This window comes from Argiope bruennichi, chromosome 8 (assembly GCF_947563725.1).
Source record: "Argiope bruennichi chromosome 8, qqArgBrue1.1, whole genome shotgun sequence".
Taxonomy (NCBI): domain Eukaryota; kingdom Metazoa; phylum Arthropoda; class Arachnida; order Araneae; family Araneidae; genus Argiope; species Argiope bruennichi.
Window position 1 is genome coordinate 54,364,603 of NC_079158.1, and position 20,280 is coordinate 54,384,882.

The 20,280-nt window shown below is 28.6% G+C and overlaps 1 protein-coding gene across 3 annotated transcripts in view; it reads right to left on the minus strand.

Moving 5' to 3' along the window:
• Positions 1–8,164, minus strand: part of LOC129980870 (protein turtle-like) — a 228,766-nt gene extending 220,602 nt beyond the window's left edge. For all 3 annotated transcript variants that reach the window (XM_056091316.1, XM_056091313.1, XM_056091314.1), the window contains exon 1: positions 7,588–8,164. In XM_056091316.1, the coding sequence (XP_055947291.1) occupies positions 7,588–7,648 (61 nt within the window). In that variant the 5' untranslated portion in view covers positions 7,649–8,164. The remainder of the gene's footprint in view (positions 1–7,587) is intronic.
• Between the last annotated feature and the right edge of the window lie 12,116 nt (positions 8,165–20,280).

Below are 20,280 nucleotides of genomic sequence, written 5' to 3' on the forward strand. Positions count from 1 at the left end.
CGAGCGCTTGTGTGGATTCTTCCAAAAGATATGGATATATAAGCTGGGGGTGGGAAAAAAATAGAAAAAAGAAACATTCTCTTCCCTAAACATTAAGTGGGAGTCCAAGATTTCATTAGTTTACTTTGGAGAAGATATAAAATTTTGGAAGAATTGATATAACTTTTTAGATCTCTAAAGCAAGATGGGAAATTTTGTGAACGATTTCACGTCGCTTGAGATAATGCTCATGCAACTTAAAACACAGTTTTAAGTACATCTATATATTAAAAAAATCTGGTGGAATGTTTGCACAGAATGGTGATGTTTTTATTAGAGATCTTTGATATAGAGTTCTTAGAGTTTATTTATGAGAAAGAAATTTACTCCTTATAGGTAGAAATAAAAATCCTCATTCAGGCTACTGTACTGAAAGCAAACCAGTGGAGATTTATTTTTTCAATCGATTCGCTTACTTATAAAATGCAGTGTTTTTCATTTGGCTTCATAGCGTAATGATAAGAATCTAATATGTTTGAATTCCTTCGAATTTCGATACAGATTTTCAATTGTGGTGACCAATACACAGCTAAATTACATTTGTTTTGCTTAATATGTTTTTGAACAATCGTGTTGGCATCAGCATGCACAAGCAAAATGTATAGTATCTGTTCGTTGACAATTCTATGCAAATTTATATCCAGATATACGATTTAAATGTAAATAATATTCTTACAGAAATATCCAAAATCCTAATCCAAATTCAATCCAATGTACGATAAAAGTCCAATAAAGGATAAAGAGGCTTTATTCTACTCGAAATAGACCGTAGCAAAATGCAATCGAAGTTTCACAATTATAGTACTTGCAGTAAACAGCAGGACATAATCAGTAAATAATTATTAAACTACTGCAACAGAACAGGCGCTCAGAGAGAACTCGCTGGATATCAATGCTCAACTACTGGCTTAAACTAAATTCAACTGTAACTGTCGACAACAGATTATTCTTTTATGTAAGCTTCTGCTTTTATAGCTCCCGTGCAAGGACTCGAAAGTTCTAGAACAATTAACGGGATTCCATTCCTAATAGAGTTATCACCAAGACTGACGAATATCTCGGATCCTGTATTTTTGTCGTCAAAGTCGAAATATTTTTCGCCAAATCGTCAAATAGTCATAAAGGTTGGGGGAGGGGCATCCATTCAGCAGCCATTACTCTTTATGCCTGTAAAACTCTTTTCCTTACTAGGAAACTTACTGCGCAGGAAAACAATTTTACAAATTTGTAACAAGACTCTGATATTCGTCCATCGAAGGTATATTTCTGCATTATCACGTTCTTATATTACCAGGCATAGCAAACTGCATTAATTTTGCTTAAAGATTTTGAGACATCGTATTTGTACGAACATGGGGGGGGGGAGACAGATAATCAACACGTAGATGAATTTATTCAAAAACTGTGCACAAATCTACTATTAATGCTAAGATCGCATTCTAAAAATCCTCCAGCTACTTTGTTACCTTTGATTAATCTACTTCACAAACACAAGAATTGATAGACAACCTGATTTTGGTACAAAAATTAGTTTGTATCTACATATCTGATGTTGAAGCAATTTACCGAATTTTATCTCAATGATTTTTTTAAATCGACGTATTCAAACGCATTAAAATGAGCACACGAATTGTCCAAAGACAAATTTTTTTCAAAATTAAACGGAAATTTATAATTTTGGTTTATACCACACTTTATCTTTTCAGTTTGTCGAAGTTTCCGAGTTATTTTGTTTAGACATCCTAATTTTAAAAAATAGATGCAAAAGCAGACTCAAATGATTCCCCAAATTGTTAGAGTGGAATTTGTTTTTTGTTGATTACATTCTTTTTGCATGTTTCCTAGCAGAACAGAATTTAATTGCAGATATTTAATAATGGAACACTAATCATGTTTTTCTGCACTTTTATGCCACATGTAAATAATAATTACAAATATGTGACATAAAAGTGTATAAAATTCTAAAAATTGTCTACAATGCTTATTATCTTAAAACAAAATATGATAATTATTATTATCTTATTAAAAACAAAATATGATAATTTTTACTGTAAGTGTGAGAATAGTTGTTTCGGAACTTTCCCGCTGATAAAGATAAGATTTCCGCGAATTTTAGATTGAAAAAAAATCTCCGAGAAAAAAAATGAAAAGCATCACCAAATTAAGGCAACATTTTAAAAAACAATTTCGATACTTTTTTTTTAATTATATAAGGATTCTACTTTCATTTTGTCAAGCATTTATAGAAAATATTACAAAATAATCAATTTCATGATAACTTTTAAGAGAATAAATCTCCAATTCTTTTCTGAGTAGGATTCATTTTCCATATACCTGTTCAATTTAGACGAAAAACAGTAATATGAATAGACGTACGTAATAATAACTTATTCCGTATAAGTTATTATTACTTACATGTCTACAGCTTAATTAAAATAATACCAAAAGATATAAAAACACCTTTTTTTATTTTGTATATTCAGTTATAAAATTAAATAAATCTATAAGATTAAATAAGTTAATTGTTTAATGTTCAACCGTTTAAATATTAATAATGTCAACATCAGAACTAATGCCATTTCCTATATCACCATCCATAAAATTTTGAATTTATACTTTTTGAGAAATATTTCAAGGAACTTTCAATTCTGTACGATGATAATTAAATAAATTTTGCTGCATTTTTACAAGACTCTTTTCAATCCACCTAGTTTTCAATTAAAAAAATGTAAATATTGTATCCTTCGAAATTTTTTAAGAGATAACGAACACTTGTTCGTATTTACTTTGTTTCTGTTATAGATTAATAAAAAAATCTTGATTATTCATTTATTTTTCCTATCCATTTAAAATGCTTTAGAAGGCTGCAAGTTTATTCTATTAAATTTCTGTTTGGCATTTTCAGTTATTGATCCATCTATGAAACATTCTGTATTTTTGTTGTAGGAATAATATTTTTAGTATACTGCTTGTCTCTTTTTAACCCTGAAATCATTTTAATATTTAATGATTAGTAGCAGTAATAGGCGAGAGAAAGTATGATTAATGTTTACTACTCATTTTTAAACCAGAAAAAAAAATAGTTAGTTTCATTTTTAAGCTAACAATTCATACATTACATCACGTTTTCTTTTATTTTTGCTTGAAATTTCCAATGGTTAATAAATCAAAAAAATTGTCTATATTAACATAAAATATATTTTCTTCATATTAAATACTTTATTATACACACTATCATTATATAAATTATTAATATATTTTATTCTAACGTCAGTGTAAATCTTCAAAATTTACAGAAATTACTAATTTTCAATGTTTATTTTATTCTTCAACATTTTTTGAAAGAATATAGCTTAATGACAGAAATTACTAATGTTCAACGTTACTAAAATCAAAGTAAAATCTTCAAAATATACAAAAATTACTAATATTCAACGTTAATAACGTCAAAGTAAAATCTTCAAAATATACAGAAATTACTAATATTCAACGTTCATTTTATTCTTTCATCTTTTGAAGGAATATAATAGTAAGGAAAAATGAAATTCATTTCTGTATATATTATGCTGACATATTAAATTTCAAGCGAATTTAAGTTATCCGTTTGTTTTGAAATATTTCAGTCATTTAAGATAACACATTTGAAATGTTATAACATCAATTGTGTCTTCCTATTACTTGGCATTTCCCGTTAGCTATTTTTTCTGCTTCTCATATTAACGTAAAAGAATACATTACACAATATTTGATCTTTTACTCTGGCCAAAAAGATTATATTATTAATTTTTTTTATATTAAAAGAGTGTTAAAGAACAAGTTAAATTAATCTAGTCATGTATTTATTAATTTCTGCAAAAAATTAATTTTAACTTTTCATTTTCAAAACAAGAACTAATTATAAAAATTAGAACTAGAACTTATAAATTAAATGTTATGATAAAAAAATATTAATTATTTTTATCTGGAGCTCCTACTTATTTGATGAAATTATAAAACAGTTTATATTAAAATATCAAAGAGCCTTTTAAAAGATGCTTGATATTTTCCTTTGACATTAAGGCCATTCCAATAAAAATAAATAACTTTGGTGTTCATCCGTTTCTTCGTAACCTTTCAAAAATAAATAAACAAAACCTTTTGAATCCACCAAAAGTGGCATAAATTATAAAATTGGTCGCACTTCTTTACATAGCGTATCCAATTAATTGATCTAAATATAAAAATGTGTATATTATAATAACATTTCGAACAATAACAGACTTTTATTCTGACATTAAGGTCATTACAATAAAAAAATCACTTCTCATTAGCGTTCATCTTATTCTCCGTAATCCTTCAAAAAAAGGGAACAAAACCTCCCGAATCAAGCAGAAGCGGCATAGATTATAAACACGTCCGGCGATTGCAAAGAGGGTAAATATTAAGCCTCGTCCCATTCATCTTTGCTCCACACTGCGGCACCAAAAGTCCTTTCCGCTGCTGCTATAATAAATGTGTGTTCCTTTTTAAAAGAAGGATTAAATGCAACTCCAAGAGGAATTGAAATTGTGGGACTTTTCTTGACAAAGGGGGGAAACCAGTAGTTGGCATTAAGCCAGCTTGTCGGAGCGCGAGCTCTTATAACGAAAGAATCGATGGTTTCGAAAGATCCGACCCATACTTCTGCTACAAAAATCTACGCCTCATTCCGTCAGCCGTTAACAAGAAGATGTGTGGAAAAAAATATGCGAATTCAAACGTTGCAAAATCCTCAAGACAATTTTATAAAAAAGATCTTTTGCAGCTGAAATGCGCATTTATAAATTTAGGAATGAAAAATGGATCAAACACGGTCTGCCGCTTATTATACGCAATTTCCTTTAACTCAGGCGGAATTTGAAACCGATTCTAGAATTTCGTATTCTGCGTTGAAACATCGTTTGTCACATTTCTGCTACAACTTCATTTCAACCATCCGATTAGCATTGTTAATAATTAAAAGAATAAGAATGTAAATAAGAAATTCAATGGATGTTTTCAATATAACGAATTTCAAATTTTAATGAAGATAATGAGTCAGAAATGCAGAGACAGAACTAATTGCTTACACGGAAGAAAATCCTTTTATAATGAGTAAATATGATTAATTAAAATAAGATCTTGGGAAATAAACGACTGATTTCATTTTAGAAGTCATTAGTGTTTAGAGATTATCATTTCCATTATCTAGGAAATAATAAATTCATTAAATTATGTGTCCTCATCAAATTTCAGGAAGGAACATCGAAAATGAATTATAAACAAGGAAATATAAGCTATTTTAAATTCTAATTAATTTTAAGAAATACGATATTCTTTCATTACAGTAATAGATTTTCGTTTTTTTTTCTTTTGTTGTTATTAAAATAACTTTTTTCAAAAGAAATATTAAAACTCATTAACATAAATCTTAAATAAAGAATATTTCTATCTATTGGTCTCAATTTCAATAAAGCAATGCTTCTCCAATATAATTTGTCATTATTATTAGTTGAATTTTAATTAGGTTGAGTTACAATGCGTAAAAAATTAATAATTTTTTTAAAAAAATCATTTTTTTTCTGTTTATTTTGTTTCACAAACTAATTTTTTCTTCGATGTTCGAATAATTTTAACATTTATTAATAGTAAAAGCCAAAGAGGGCAATCTGCCTTTTAATAATAAATTTTCCAAGTATTAATAATAAATACTCCATAAAAAGTTTAAGGGAATTGGAATCAACAGAATAAAAAATATTCAAATACCTACAGCGTAATTTTCCTCATATAACCAAATTCAATAATTTTAAAGATGAAGAATTTATTTAAACTTTTAGATAAAACAATGATTCTTATATATGATGTAAAGTTTAACATTTGAAAAATAATGTAATTATTTTTGATTAAAAAAATGAATAATAAATTTAAAATTCTACAGAAATTTTATGGGACAGACTTAATTCTTTATTTTCAATATAATGCCGAAATGGAAGAATTTAACAGAAATGTCACAATGAATTAAACCTTGTTATCTTAAAATTGTTTCTTCATTGCCTAAAAGACAATAATTCAAGTTTTGTGTTTGAATTTTTTTAATAAAACTTATTACAAATATAACTGAATAATTATTATCGCATTCTTTTAAATAAAAGTAAAATAGATTAAATATAACTTTAAGGACTGCAAAGCTTCCAGATTTTTCAATATGCCTGTGCTAAAAAGTTACATATATCATATTTTAGATTATGAAGCACAATATATTTATGGCCAGATGTGTGAAATTATTATCTAAAAACCATTTCTGTTTAAAAAAATCATAACACATTTTAATTATAATTCTGCATTTTATCACAATATACATAAACAATCAGTTCAGATAAAATATGCATTACTTGCATCATAATATATACAACATCAAAGAAAAGTTGTGTTATATAATGTATTACAGTTTACAAAATGAAAATATATCTTTCATGAAGATAAAATAGTATATTTTTGCTTCCTTTTTTATTCAGATAAATGATCGAAAAAAATATTATAAAATATTTTCAAATATAAAAGGATTTATCAAATAATGAGAGATGAAAAATTTAAGTCACACTTTCAAAATGTAAATTGTTAAAATAATCTAAAATAATAAGATTATATAAATTCACATAAAAAGAAAAACATTTCATATCAACCTACATCCATATGAAAGATCAAATGTATGAATTTTTCAATAAAATTGATAACTTTCAAATAGACAAACATTAAGTATATTAAATTGCTTAATGCTTAAATAACATGGCTATGATAATTATGATTTCTTTCTTGACTATATACTCCTTATCACTATACTCCTTATCATACTCCTATCACCATACATAACACTTAGAGAATAATATTAACTATCAGAAGGAAGTTAATCTTTTTTAAAAAACGTTTCATGGGAAATTTTTTTAATTCTAACAGAACCTTTATTTCCCCTTTTCTTATCTTTTTCCCCCAAAATATAGAACTATTCCATGATTATTTTTAAGCGTTAAATGGAAATTAAAACAATAAGTGAACATTTATCCAATTAAAAAAATTTTTTTAATCATCAATTTCAAGTAGAATGTGATGTGAATTATTTTAAAGTATTTCATTATTTTTCACAGATATCGGTAAAAATTCTTTTATTAACTGTTACAAATTATAATTCTAAAATTAGTATCATAATATTTCATTACAGAGGATCATAATACAAACAATTTAACATCCACAACCATTTTAAAATGAAGAAAAAATTATTATAAATTATTCAATAATAAAAGATCTTCACTAATAACAAAAGTGGATGTTGATACTATTATAAACCACGAATATTCCGTTTCAAGCATATTTTTAAAAATTAATTGATTGCAGTACGGCAGATGGAGCTAAAATCAAAGAGAAGTCGGAAAGTGATGTTGATAATGAATTTCAACTTTCATCTAGATTTACTGCTCTACAAAATATAGGGATTTGATAAATCTAAAATCCCCTATTTCTAAGTCTTAGAGAAAAACACATAATGAAAGAGCTTACCTTTGGTGACCCTGATACACACAAACAACGCCAGTAACTGGCATGTTTTCTTCAAAATCATCTCATCTAGAGTTCCTCTCCACGTCTGACTTTTGGCACCTTCGATTCTCTACCAAGAAAGAATTCGAATCCAAATCAAGACGGAACGTTTATCCACAGTTTTCGAAAAACATATTTGCAGACGATATTAATTTTTTTTCCCCTTCCACTTCTTGTGGGGTAAACGAAAACACAGCACTAGCGCTGTTTGTTCCCTCGTCTCTAGAGTTAAAAGGGGGGAAGAGAGAAACAGAGAGAAAGAGAGAGAGAGAGAGAGAGACAGCGCTTCAAGCCAGCGATGATATTCGAAAATCCCAAACGATTTTCTCAGCAAGAACACATCGCTTCTGCATCGCTGATGATGTGAGGGTTGAGTTGTTTATCCCAAGAACCCAATGGGTAGTTTTTTAAAAGCGGTTTTGGGTGGAAATTACGAGCTGCTGCTGCTTTACCGTGTCGGGAATCGACTTTCGCCATCACTGCATCGAACAACGCAGCCTTATTCCATATCGAGAGGACACAGCCACCCGAACAGGTGTCGCACTCAGTTACCCTGGCCGCAGTCTTTCCTGGATGATACACATGAACTTACAGCGCCATCTGTTGGATAATTTAGGAAGTTTGAATTCTTTTTTTTTTTTTTCTCCCCATTTTGCGAATTGATTGAATCGGCTCGAAAAGATCGTTTGTTAGAGGAGGTATTTTGCTAGATAACTTTTCAGAAATATATTTAAAAAATTATTGTAAATGATGTAAAATAAAATTAATAGGACCATTTGGTATAACCGTTTTATAAGATAATCTAGCAATAAAAATGTATTATAGAATGTATAATAAAATGTATCAGAATAATCAATAAATAACTAAAGTTCAATGAATTATTTTTGATAACTTTAAATCAATGCATAATTTTCCATAATAAAGAGAGGTGAAATGTAACAGTCAAAAAATGCTGAAAAAAAACTAGAAAATGATTAGAAAAAGTATTTTAAGTGATATTTTTAGACTATTCTTCGTTTGATGCCCTTCTAGAAATGTACTAATGTAATGATAGCTTCTAGAAACTGAGAAGTTCATAAAATGGAACCCTTTTCATATAGAATATTATTCTATTTTAAGAACTGAATATAATGGTGAGTAAAACAGAAACCCACAAGTAGCTAAGTGCATTAAAGTGTTGTCACTCAGGCTCCGGAAATTGAATTAGTGTAAGTAGATTATGGGGTCTGTCATCGCATTATGTTTTCAACCAACACTTTTCAAAAATTGAAAATATGATGCATGCTATAGCAGAGATGAGTATAAGTAGTTGGACTGCCTGCTTTTTTCTAAAACAGAGATGTACAAAAATGTTTCACTTTTTTAATAAAAAAGAAAAAAAGAAACGAATTAATATAATTTATTATAAAATTCAAAAAGATCTTAAATACTTTAAAAATCTTCAATATTAAAGCACTAAAGAAAATTGATTACATTTATGAAAGATCTCATTCGAATCTAAATGCGCTAATTTGACTAATATACAATTAGTTTAAATTATTCGGTTTTAATGATTGCATTGCCACAGTTTGACCATCACTGCTATAAGCGGTAAAAAATATCTCTGATATCACAAAATGTTGTGAAATATTGTTACAATATATTTACAATATTATTTGGGATTCAAAATATTGCATAACAACAGGGAAATCAAAATATTGAACAACTTCCGAGAAGTACAACGTACTAACAGAAGAGGGCGGTTTTCTCCTGAAAACCTTGACTGGAGGCAATATAGACTCGCATATTAGAGTCAAGTTCAGACTTCTAATTCTGTTTCTGTCTATATACTCGAAGGTCACTTTGATCAAAAGAAATATTGCATTTCTTCTTTATCCTGGATTCATGAAATGTCTAAAATATGCTAAACCAAATAAGATTAGAATTGTTACCTTATAGAAATAAAAATGATTAGAATATGCGATAGCATTCTAGATGTAAATTATTTTGTTCTCAATAAATATGTGAGAAAAAATGTTGTGGAAATATTTGATACAAAATTACCTGCACTACTAAAAATAAAGGTTCTTAGAACATTTATATAAATTAGTATTTCTCTACAAAAAATTTAAGTTTTATTATAAAACAATTTTAAAAAAAAGAAGATACTATTAAAATAAAGAAATTCTTTTTTTAATTCTAAAGGCCAAACATACAAACATGAGTACTAATTGCAAAATTATGTAATCAGAGTCCATAGATCTTTTTCCTAGTCGATTAGCCTTGTATACACTATTTAATCATTACAATTTAAAATATATTAATTAGAAAATAATTAATTCATTAATGTTAAATTATAAATTAAAGATTCCATAAAACATTCATTAATAATAATATTTTGGTTATTAATTGTTGAAAACTGGAAAAATGAAATCTGAATTGGAATTTTTTTTTTCAACATGGGGAAAATTTTTTACAAGACAGCGTCAAATAAAATGCTGAAAGGCTTAAATTCAAGGAGCTGTTCTATTGCAACTATCGGAAATGAAAAATTTTCTAATCTTCGAATATCAAAATAAATTGAGAAAGCTTTAAAAAATTGAATCATAAAAATTCTAATTACGCTGAAAATTATTCTCAAGAATTTAGTGACAATTTCAGTAGTGTTTGTATTTCCTTTGTTCATGATGAGAATTAGAAACAAATAATGGCTTAAGTTTCAAAATTTCGAAAAAAAAAAAAATATCGAATTCGATTTTTATCACAAGAGAATGTATTAATCCAATATGCATATTTTTGCGAGAGAAAAAGAAGTTACTTAAATAGACTGTTATATCGTTTATTAATAGATAAATCTAAATCTTAGAACATACAATTTCATTCTTTAAAATTAAGAAATTACAAAACTGTAAATTAACATAAAAAAACGCAAAATTTTTATTTCTGCTTTATTATTATTTTTAGTGCTCATATAACAAACAAATTATTGTATTCAGTTTGTAAAATATTTATAATAAATAAATAAATCACACACGATTTCTTATGCTGTGTTCTTGAAACAAAACATAAGAAATCAAACGAATCTAATTCCATACATAAATAGTAATACAAGTCAAATATGGTAATTTAAGGTAATTTGTCTACTTTATAAATTTGGTTTGGATTTTTCATGACAAGACTTACTTTTAGAAAATGAAAGTAATGAATATAAGAAAAAAAGTGATTATCCCTTAAAACATTAAAAATATTTGGATGGAATTTCCAAGTTTTGCAAAATTGAGATGATCTATCAAAATGAACTTGAGAGAGAGTATTCAAGGTATCCAATCTAAATATATTTAATATTAAAATATATATGGCACATGTAACACATTGATGACCTCTTTCCAAAAATGAATGTTTCAGTGAAGCGATTATATTTTATATAAAAGTAAGTGAATTTTACATTAACCTCATGAATGGATAGAATAGACCGCAAATCAATGGTATGTTTGATAGAATGTAATATGATATGTTTGTAGAACGCATGTTTCTTATCAAGTGAAAAAAAAAATATTAACGAAGCATCTCTTAAATATGGAAATCCTTGAATCATAAAAGATGCAGATTTTGTAGAAGAAACCTCCGTTTCCTCTGCAGAAATGCTCTTATGACCAGAAACATAGCAAATAGTGTTAATAATAAAATCTGTCTTGTAATAATTTGATTTTAAATATTTTTTTTTGCATCCCTTAATTTACAATAGCATGCCAACCTAAAAACAAATTTTATGCCAAAGTTTAGATTATGTATGATATATACAAGCACAAATATAAAAAATTCATGTTTCTAAGATTATAGAAAAATCCATGGAAATTAAGAAATGTTATGAAAACAAAACTATCAGACCTATATCTGAATATTCCCTGTTGTACAGCAAAGTTACATTTACACATTTCAATCTTTGTCAGAAAAAAAAACTTGGCGAGATTAAAGAGAACTGAAAAATGGGCTTCAAATAAAACGATAAGAATTAGAATGCTGCTTATTAAATCTTATCTTTTTATTATTTTTTTTCAAACTTTCTAAGTTATTGTTTTCTGAATCTTCATTTTTCAAAAAGGTTTGTAGCTTTTATTTCATCGCCCTTTACGAAAAGAAAAATTTTCATAGCACTGAAAGCAAAATCGCAGTCATCTCAAAATGAAGCTTGGCGTTTCTAAGCGTTTTTGTTTAACTTTTTTCGCACCAACTTATAAACTTATTTTAAAATTCTATTTTTTATAATATTTATTCTTTTATTTCGGTATTTGCTAGAATACTGAAATTTTGCAAAATTGTGAGTTTCCGATGCCTTAGTAATAACATAATATTTTCAGAACAAAATTACAATTCAATCGATTAATTTTTGTTCTAAATGCAGGGCGCCATCTGGTAATGAATTTGAGAAAAACTGAATTTTAATTTTCCGTAATAATTGTATTAATTTTTTTAATATACTGAAATTAAAATATAGGTAAAAAATAAAAGCTTTTTTAAAAAATACATTTCTATTTGGGTACAAAAAGGCAGAAAAATTGTTTATCAAAAATATAAAATTCAAAACAAAATGTCCAAAGTATAAGATGCTAAAATAAGAATATTTGCAAGAAAGTAAAAAACAATAAAAAGCAAAAATGAAAATTCCTTTCATTAAAAATTAAAATATATTTTAATGTCATAAAAATTCTAATTTCTTTTGAGTACATTTCTACAGGCACTACACGCTTTTAGGATTTTATTTTTAAATCCCGATTTTTGATAAAAATGATTTTTTTCCTCTATTTCAATGCGCTAATAAAAGTATTTCATCTAAAAGCTTTTGTTTTATTTTGCCAACAATAGTTATCAAAAAATAATGAATGGGAAAAAATAATCATTTTAGAAAATCCAAATAGAACTGGGATTAATAAGTAAAAGGAAACAATATACCATCGTCTCCATTTCAATTGTATAAAATTTCTGCTGCTTTTAAAAGACTAAAATAAATTCTAATTATTGACTTTTAAAAAAGTATCAAATTCAAAGGAGCAAAGAAAAAGATACCTACGATTAAAAGTGTTATTAAATTCCGTTACAATTGTTTCTTATTGACAAAAAAATAATTTTATAAAGGTCAGAAGGTCAAAACTGATACTATATTAACAAGATGAAAATTATCATTTGTGCTTTTTATATCAATGAAACAAGAATCATATTTACAATACACATATCGAATTTTGTGTCTCAATAGAATTATTAAAGGCCGTAATCCGTTACATATTTTTAAATAAATTTCTGTAAGGGCTAACTATATTAGAACTTTAATTAATCATCATTTTAAAATTAAAAACAATTTTCCACATTTAAATATAGTAACTTTATGTTCTTGTACATTTTCAAAAGGTTAAATCGCTGTTTTTGATAGCGCTTTGAACTTTGGTATTCAGTTTCACCAAATTCCACCTCCATCAGGAATTTAAAAAAAAGAAATAAAACAAATAAATAAATGAACGCTACAATCAGTCAAAATTGAAAGAATTGGTACCTTTTTTTTTTTAAGTCGTTTACTGCCTCCCAACTTCCTAATGTGTTCCAATAGTTAAATAATTAGCTGTAAATCGTCGTTACGACAGATTACAAAAAAAAAATCGCCATATTTTTGTTTGTTTGTTTACGTTGTAAAAACATTTTTTCCTTATAAATTGAAAAAAAGCATATCGACTACGATAAAATGTAATATATTTAATTAAACTTTTAAAATCGATTATAACGATTAAATGAAATTAGTTTTTACATGCTATATGAACATTAAAAAAAAAGAAATTAAAATATCTTAATAAAATCCATTATAAAAAGAACTTCAAAAAAATTTTTTTTCGATAATAATCAGGAAATGGAATAATGTTTTCAAAATCACAAAAATTCTCTCTTTTCAGTACCTTTTTGTAACAACATTTTAAAAAACAGAATTCAATTTTTTCCATCATATGCTTCTTTTAAGAGCAATAGTGACACTATGTCAAAAACTTGTCATTGAAACCATATGAATTTTCGGTTTTCTTTCCTGTCCATCAATTTCGAGCGTTCGGGATCGAAATATTTATCTTTCCTGTTGAATATTTGATCACTTTACTTAAATAAATAAATAAAGCTGGATTCTTCCCCGATTGTCTCATATTGAAAAAATATGGTGTGTTAAATTTATTTTCCATTATATGAATCTAGGGAACTAGACTCTAGGAAGCCTAAAAGAAGAATTCAAAGGCTGCAAGCAAGTTTCGTATATGAGAAAACATAACAAAAAATAACACAATATGGAATATTTTATTATTCATAATATAAAGAAGAAATTAAAGAACATATTTGGATGCCTTGTTTCCGGATTACTGTTATAAATTCATAATATTTGGCCACAATTCTACATACTAAATTTTATTTATTACATTAAGAAATTATTACAATTTCTAGTTCCGTACAAGTGAATTTACCGATCAACAAATGATCAACCAAGTGGGAATTTTGGTCCAAAATTTGATTTAGCTCTACATTTTAATTGGAAACATTGTATGCCCAATTTCCTCCTTCTAGGTCTTGCCTTCTTCGAATTGGCTTCACGTGCTCACGAAGAAACATATTTTCTGTCACCAAATTAGATCTAAAAGTTAGGGAAAATCTAAAATCTCTTTTAAAAATCTAAATTTTCGTGGCATTTTTATTTCGTATTTGGAACCATATACCAAATCATCTGACTCCTTGCTTCACGGAAAGACAACATTTCAAAATGAGAGGTTTATAATATGAAAACTCAACAATATTTTGAGACTGTCTTAAAGGAAGAAAAGTCAATCACAATTTATCTTCGTGTGCATTGTTGCTATTTGATAATTTTCCGTTCAAGGCCGCAAAGGAGTGTCGTGAGGCAGGAAATCTTAAATCAAAACCTTGGAATTGGGAGCTGCTTGGAGTGAATGACAGTACGGCTACTTTCATATGTCCTACTATAATCGATTCAGGTAATATCGAAGTTTGGAAAATAAGAATAACCAGTTTTTTAGAAAATGTCCATCCAGCGTAATGAAAATGTGGCATGCAAGAATTATTCTTTCAATTCGTTGATAATTACTTCTATTGCTTGAGAAAGTTGTTAAGAATTCAGTTAACCACGTGATATTCCTGGGCGGAGCTAGCTGCCAATCATGTAAATATCACGTGGTCTCCCTGTTGATGTTAGTATATTTTTTTCCCACCAGAAGCCAACTTGACTCCTGTACTAGGGGGAGTGTGATCTCGGCTCTCTCTCTCTCTCCCGAGAAATTTTATGTGTAGTTCTCTAGGCCTACTACACTATGGCGTATCCATGTGCCTTTTGTTGTTGATGTTACCAATAAATCCCATAAAAGACAACATGTGTCTTCAAGTCATTTCACCCAGGACACGATCTTCACTATCGAATAAATTATTGTGAAAACAAGAAAAGCAAAGATAATTTATTTACAAAAGTTATTACACTTTCGATGAATTAGAAGTGCAAGCTTTCTGGTTAAAGGAATTGTGTAAAATTTACATCTTGATTTCTGTTGAGAACTAACCTTGCCATCAATTCACCAGAATGCGGTTTACGAATCCAAGGAACTTCAAATTCATTTACAATATCCTTTTCTACAAAAAAGGGCGAAACAAAGTAACTTTTTTTTTTTTTTACCGAACACTATTTTTTAAACAATAAAAATTGTCTACATGTTTTTTTTATATTTTCTTTTAAATTATTTCTTCATTCACTGATAGAATATTGTTCTTTTAACTCTCGTACGATATTCACAGGAATTCGAACTTGATGGCAGCAACACCTCAATGTCCAACTGAAAGAGGCAGCCATTGATTACGGTATTTCAAATCTTGGCTTTTACCTTAATGCAAGCCAAAACCTAAACACTGAAGACACTCCTGGGAACAGTGAACCCCTTCATTGATAATTTTTTTTTAACCTTTCACATGATCCCATGCAAATTAATTATATTTATGACTAAATACTAAACGAATCAACATATCGAAAACCAGCCATTTTATGAGTCACCACGCAGAATCAACACATAGATTTTTTGCTATCAAAAAAATGATTTGAATTTGATTTTCTTGGAAAAAGACCATTATGATCCAATAATCAAGTGACACAAAGTTTGAATCAAATATTTTAGATTATATGCCTACAATTGAACAAAACCAGTTTAAAAGCAAAAAAAAATAATCCAAGCTTATGTGCAAAAGACTCAAATAATTTGAAATTTAAGACGAAACAAAATACCCAACAAAAGGTACAGAAATTCATTGAATTTTACATAATTTAATGAAGTGGTTTTTCTGGGGTTTCAAGTGGTTGGACAAAGAAATTATGCCATGTTAACAGGTTTATAGATCTCAGAGTTTTAATAACGTCTATTCATTAAAGTAATATTCAGGAAAAGTTGTGCATCTTTTCAGATAACTCGAGCAATTTGAACAATTGCCACGTCCATTTTACAGATGAACATCACCACTTGCAACGGTTTGCCCTCTTCGATAATCTGATCTCACTTCAGGTGACATCTGTTTGAAAGGCATTTTTTTAATTGTAGCATATATTATTAAAAAGCCTATGTCTCTTCTAAAATTTTATTTTAAAAAAATTTCCAATATATTTTTTTTATTTCAAAAAGCAGCATTTGAACTTATCTATTCTGCTAATTCCGTATAATTTAAATTGATAATTCAGAGAATTGTGCGAGTTTTGTGCTGATGAATTTGAATAATCTGTATTTGTTTACAGTTCAGAAAATTTACACTGTCCATTTTGCTTTGTACAAGGAAAAAATTTCGCTATCTTTTTTCAGACGTTGCTTTGAATTAAGGAAATTATTTTATCAGTAAATAGTTTAATTCATGCAAGACGTTTAGAGTAATATATCAATTCCTTTTACAGCATATTAAAACATTCCATCCTGTTATAGTTAAGTGCATTTGAGAAATCCTGAAATAGGTAAGTGCATTCAAAGCTTAAAGCAATAAGCTAATATGACAAGGAAAACAGCTGTCGATGACAGATTTCGATGCTATTCCGTAGTAAAAATTAAGCTTCTTATTTTGATAAATTCCACAAATCTCTTGATCTTTATAAAGATCGTAAAACAGAAGTTAGTACGTTTTAAAAGGAAATCTGATTACTTTTCTCTTTGCTAAAGATTGATCTTTAGTGGCAAAAATGTATAAATAGGAAGGGTACCAGCTAAGTGTTTCATAATCCATGTATTAGAGCGAGCATCAAGTGTCATTGGTTTTTTTAATCCTTATTTCAATTAATGGTAACAATAGATAATGAGTAAACTGCAAATCAATGTTTTAAAAAATGATGATCTGTGAATAAATATTAATGAGATAAAAAAAAATTGCAAAGCATTTTTCACTAAATTTGCAAATGAGATTAGAAAAATAAATATATTTTTAAAAGTTAGTGAAATAGTTAAATTGTAAGCAAGAGCGAATTTAATAAGACAAATTGAAGACTCCAAGATTGATCCTATTTCTCTATAAAAACTTTGAGCCTTTAGGCTTATTACCAAGAAATCATTGATGGATTGCACTTAAATTAAAGCCAGTGTATACTCCAGAGTTAGCAACACAAAAGTTTTCTCCTCACATGAGTAGATATACGTTCAAAGAAGAACATGCCATAATCTCGAAATAAAGAATATATAATTGGATTAACTTATATCTTCGCAACTATCGAGTTGTTTGAATCTCCATACAGGAAGTCCGTGAAAAATTCATTTAATACCAAATAGGTTTTCTTGGCTCCAAAGTAAATTCAGACTTGCAAGATATTCCGACTTTAAGGAACCTAAAGGCAGTATGTTGTTCTGAAGAAATGGAGGAACATAATGATATGAATCTTCCCTTGCACATGTTTCTTTAGGATCTACCACTCCAAACCCAGGCGCAAAGAAATGGAAATGCGATTTACAAAAAACTATTAATGTAAGCTATACATCATAATAAAAACGTTTTATAAGAAAAAAACTAGTTTCTTGATATTAAGAACAAATATGGATAACAAATTCTTGGCTAAAATACATGTATTGGGTAGAAACAAAACATAAGAATTATTTAAAACGCAAATAAAAGAGAAGATACCCAGAACTAAGAAAACAAGACCAACGATATAGTGAACACTATTAGTGCAGGCAGTCAAGGAAGAGAGTAGTTTGAGTCCATCACAAATTAATATCGATTTGGAGGAAAGAGAATGTCTTCGTCTTTCGAGACAAATATTCTTAATTTTTCTATCTTAACCTATCTTAGAATCTTGAGTGGATTGGCGAGGATTAATTTCCATTATAGTTGTTCTAGTTTGATCGAGAGCTATTTTTTAAAAAATTAAACGGAGACAACTTGTTGGCTTATGGTTGGACGTCAAAGGAGTGGGTTTTTCATTTGTTATGAAAATAAATGTTTTTACGTAAATTAAGAATAAACCATATTTGGTATCAAAAATGCCTTCTTTTCATTGCTATGCTACTGAACAAGGTTTGACCTTTGCAAAAAGGGGGCGGAAATTCTTCCCTGATCATCATTGTCACATTCCTTCCGTCTGAATGTGGTGATGAAGTCTCTTTAATGAAGCCGTTGGATACAGGATAGCGAGTTGGGATCCCATACAAAACGGCAACCTTTCCAAAGAAAGCTGCTCAATCTTTATTTTCACGTCCCTCTTGAGTTTTGATCCAGACGAATTTCGTATATGAGAAATTGAGTAAGATGTTTTAGAAGTACTTCTCAAATGAACTATTGGTTTTTTAGACAGGGATAGAGCAGATGCTGGATTCACTCTCTATCCATATTTGACAAGATTGACGGCTTAAATTCAAGTTCTTTTTTGGTGGCTATTGGTTCTGCTTGAAAAACTGAATTGTAGGACTGTGATGATTAGACTACACTAATAAGATAATTGTTTATTTTGTTAATATTTGAAGAAAGGCAGAGGGGAAAATTCATTCAAATGCTCCCCCCTCCCTCGCTTCAACCAAAGAAAACATTATAATAAGTGAATGTATCGTAATTAATGAAACAGTTGGTTTGAGTTTTTTGGCACAAGAACAGTGTAGGCTAAATTGTGCCACACACACACAGTATCATAAATGCGACTAATAATAATTTTTTTTAATCTCTTTTTTAAAAACCTTGAATTGACCAAAAAATGTTCTATAGAAGAAGGTACAGGTTAAGAAAGTTTTTTTAAAATTTACTTTAGCTAATTCTGGTAATGTCTGGGTTTAAGAAGTCCACGATATTTCGTGAGAAGCAGCTGTAAGCTGTATTTCCATTCAGCTAGATGGACATGTATTATTTTCAATTTGTTCGTTTCGGATAGCTTTTATTTCATTTGCAGCATAAGATAAGTCCCCACAAACTATAATAAAAACCGGAGGAAACGAGCGTTCCAGCTAACAATTTTTTAATCTTAATAAATTGTTGGGTTACCTGATGAAAATTAACTTCAAGCAGAATGAAACTTGACGATTGCCTTTTTTACTTAAAAGGACGAAAGCGAGTGAAAAAAATATTATTTGACAAAAAAAATTATTTTTTTTTGACAAAATTATTATTATTATTTTGTAATTTTTTAGATATATACTGAAAAGAGAAACCGACTGATATAACGGAATCTTCCGAGTAAAATCAATCTTTTGGAAAAAAAATGCCGAAATATTTTTTCTCTTTGATTCTTTTTATTGTTCATTGTTTTTTATTTCATTTTATTTTTAGGCTCCGTATTGATATGAGCAGGAATACAAATCTGACAGCACCACCAACCCAGATCCCAATAAAGATTGACAACCACTTGCTTTCGATTCTCGGCGCTGACCATAGTGCTAGCAAGAACGTTAAGGGCCGCCCGTGGAAACAATGGCTAGTTTTAACAAGAGTTCAAAAAGTGATTCATTTCCTTGATCCCCTCAGATAAACCATTCAGATGACTAGCAATCGACTGAACTAATACGCCGGAGAATATAATTCACCAGCAGTCTAATGGGCCACCATGCACTGTCAATAATAGGCCACCATGCAACAACGACCTGGCAGCGACATTTACTTAAGCATTAATGTGTGGAAAAGATGGACAATTCACATTAATAATGAAAACAAATTAAACACGATATTGAAAATAAAAGGACTCTCGAATACACCAACTACTGCGATCCAATCTTCTGATATTAATTCATTAAGTTCGCTGAAATAATTAAAACGCACCATATCGGTTCCTCTCAGTAGAGAAAAAAACGATTTATTATTATCTACATAAAATAATTGAAAATTAAAAGCATTTAACTTATTCAATTAAATAGTATCTGAGTCAAAAATCAAGGCTATTTGTTCAAAAATCAAGGTTTGCGACAACATAACCACATTAATATATCTTGATACGCTGACTGCAAATTATCAGCAAGAAGACCATTGCTTCTGAAAATCAAATTTCATTAAATTCTGTGTTATGAAGTATTTTACTACTTTCCTAAATGGAGAATACCCCATATTTTTGAATGGATAATTAATGTCGATCCCGCAATATCTTTCGTAACCAACAGGATATTTAATCGATACCTGTCAGCCTGTTTCACGTCGGCTTTGAAAATCCTGTGACAG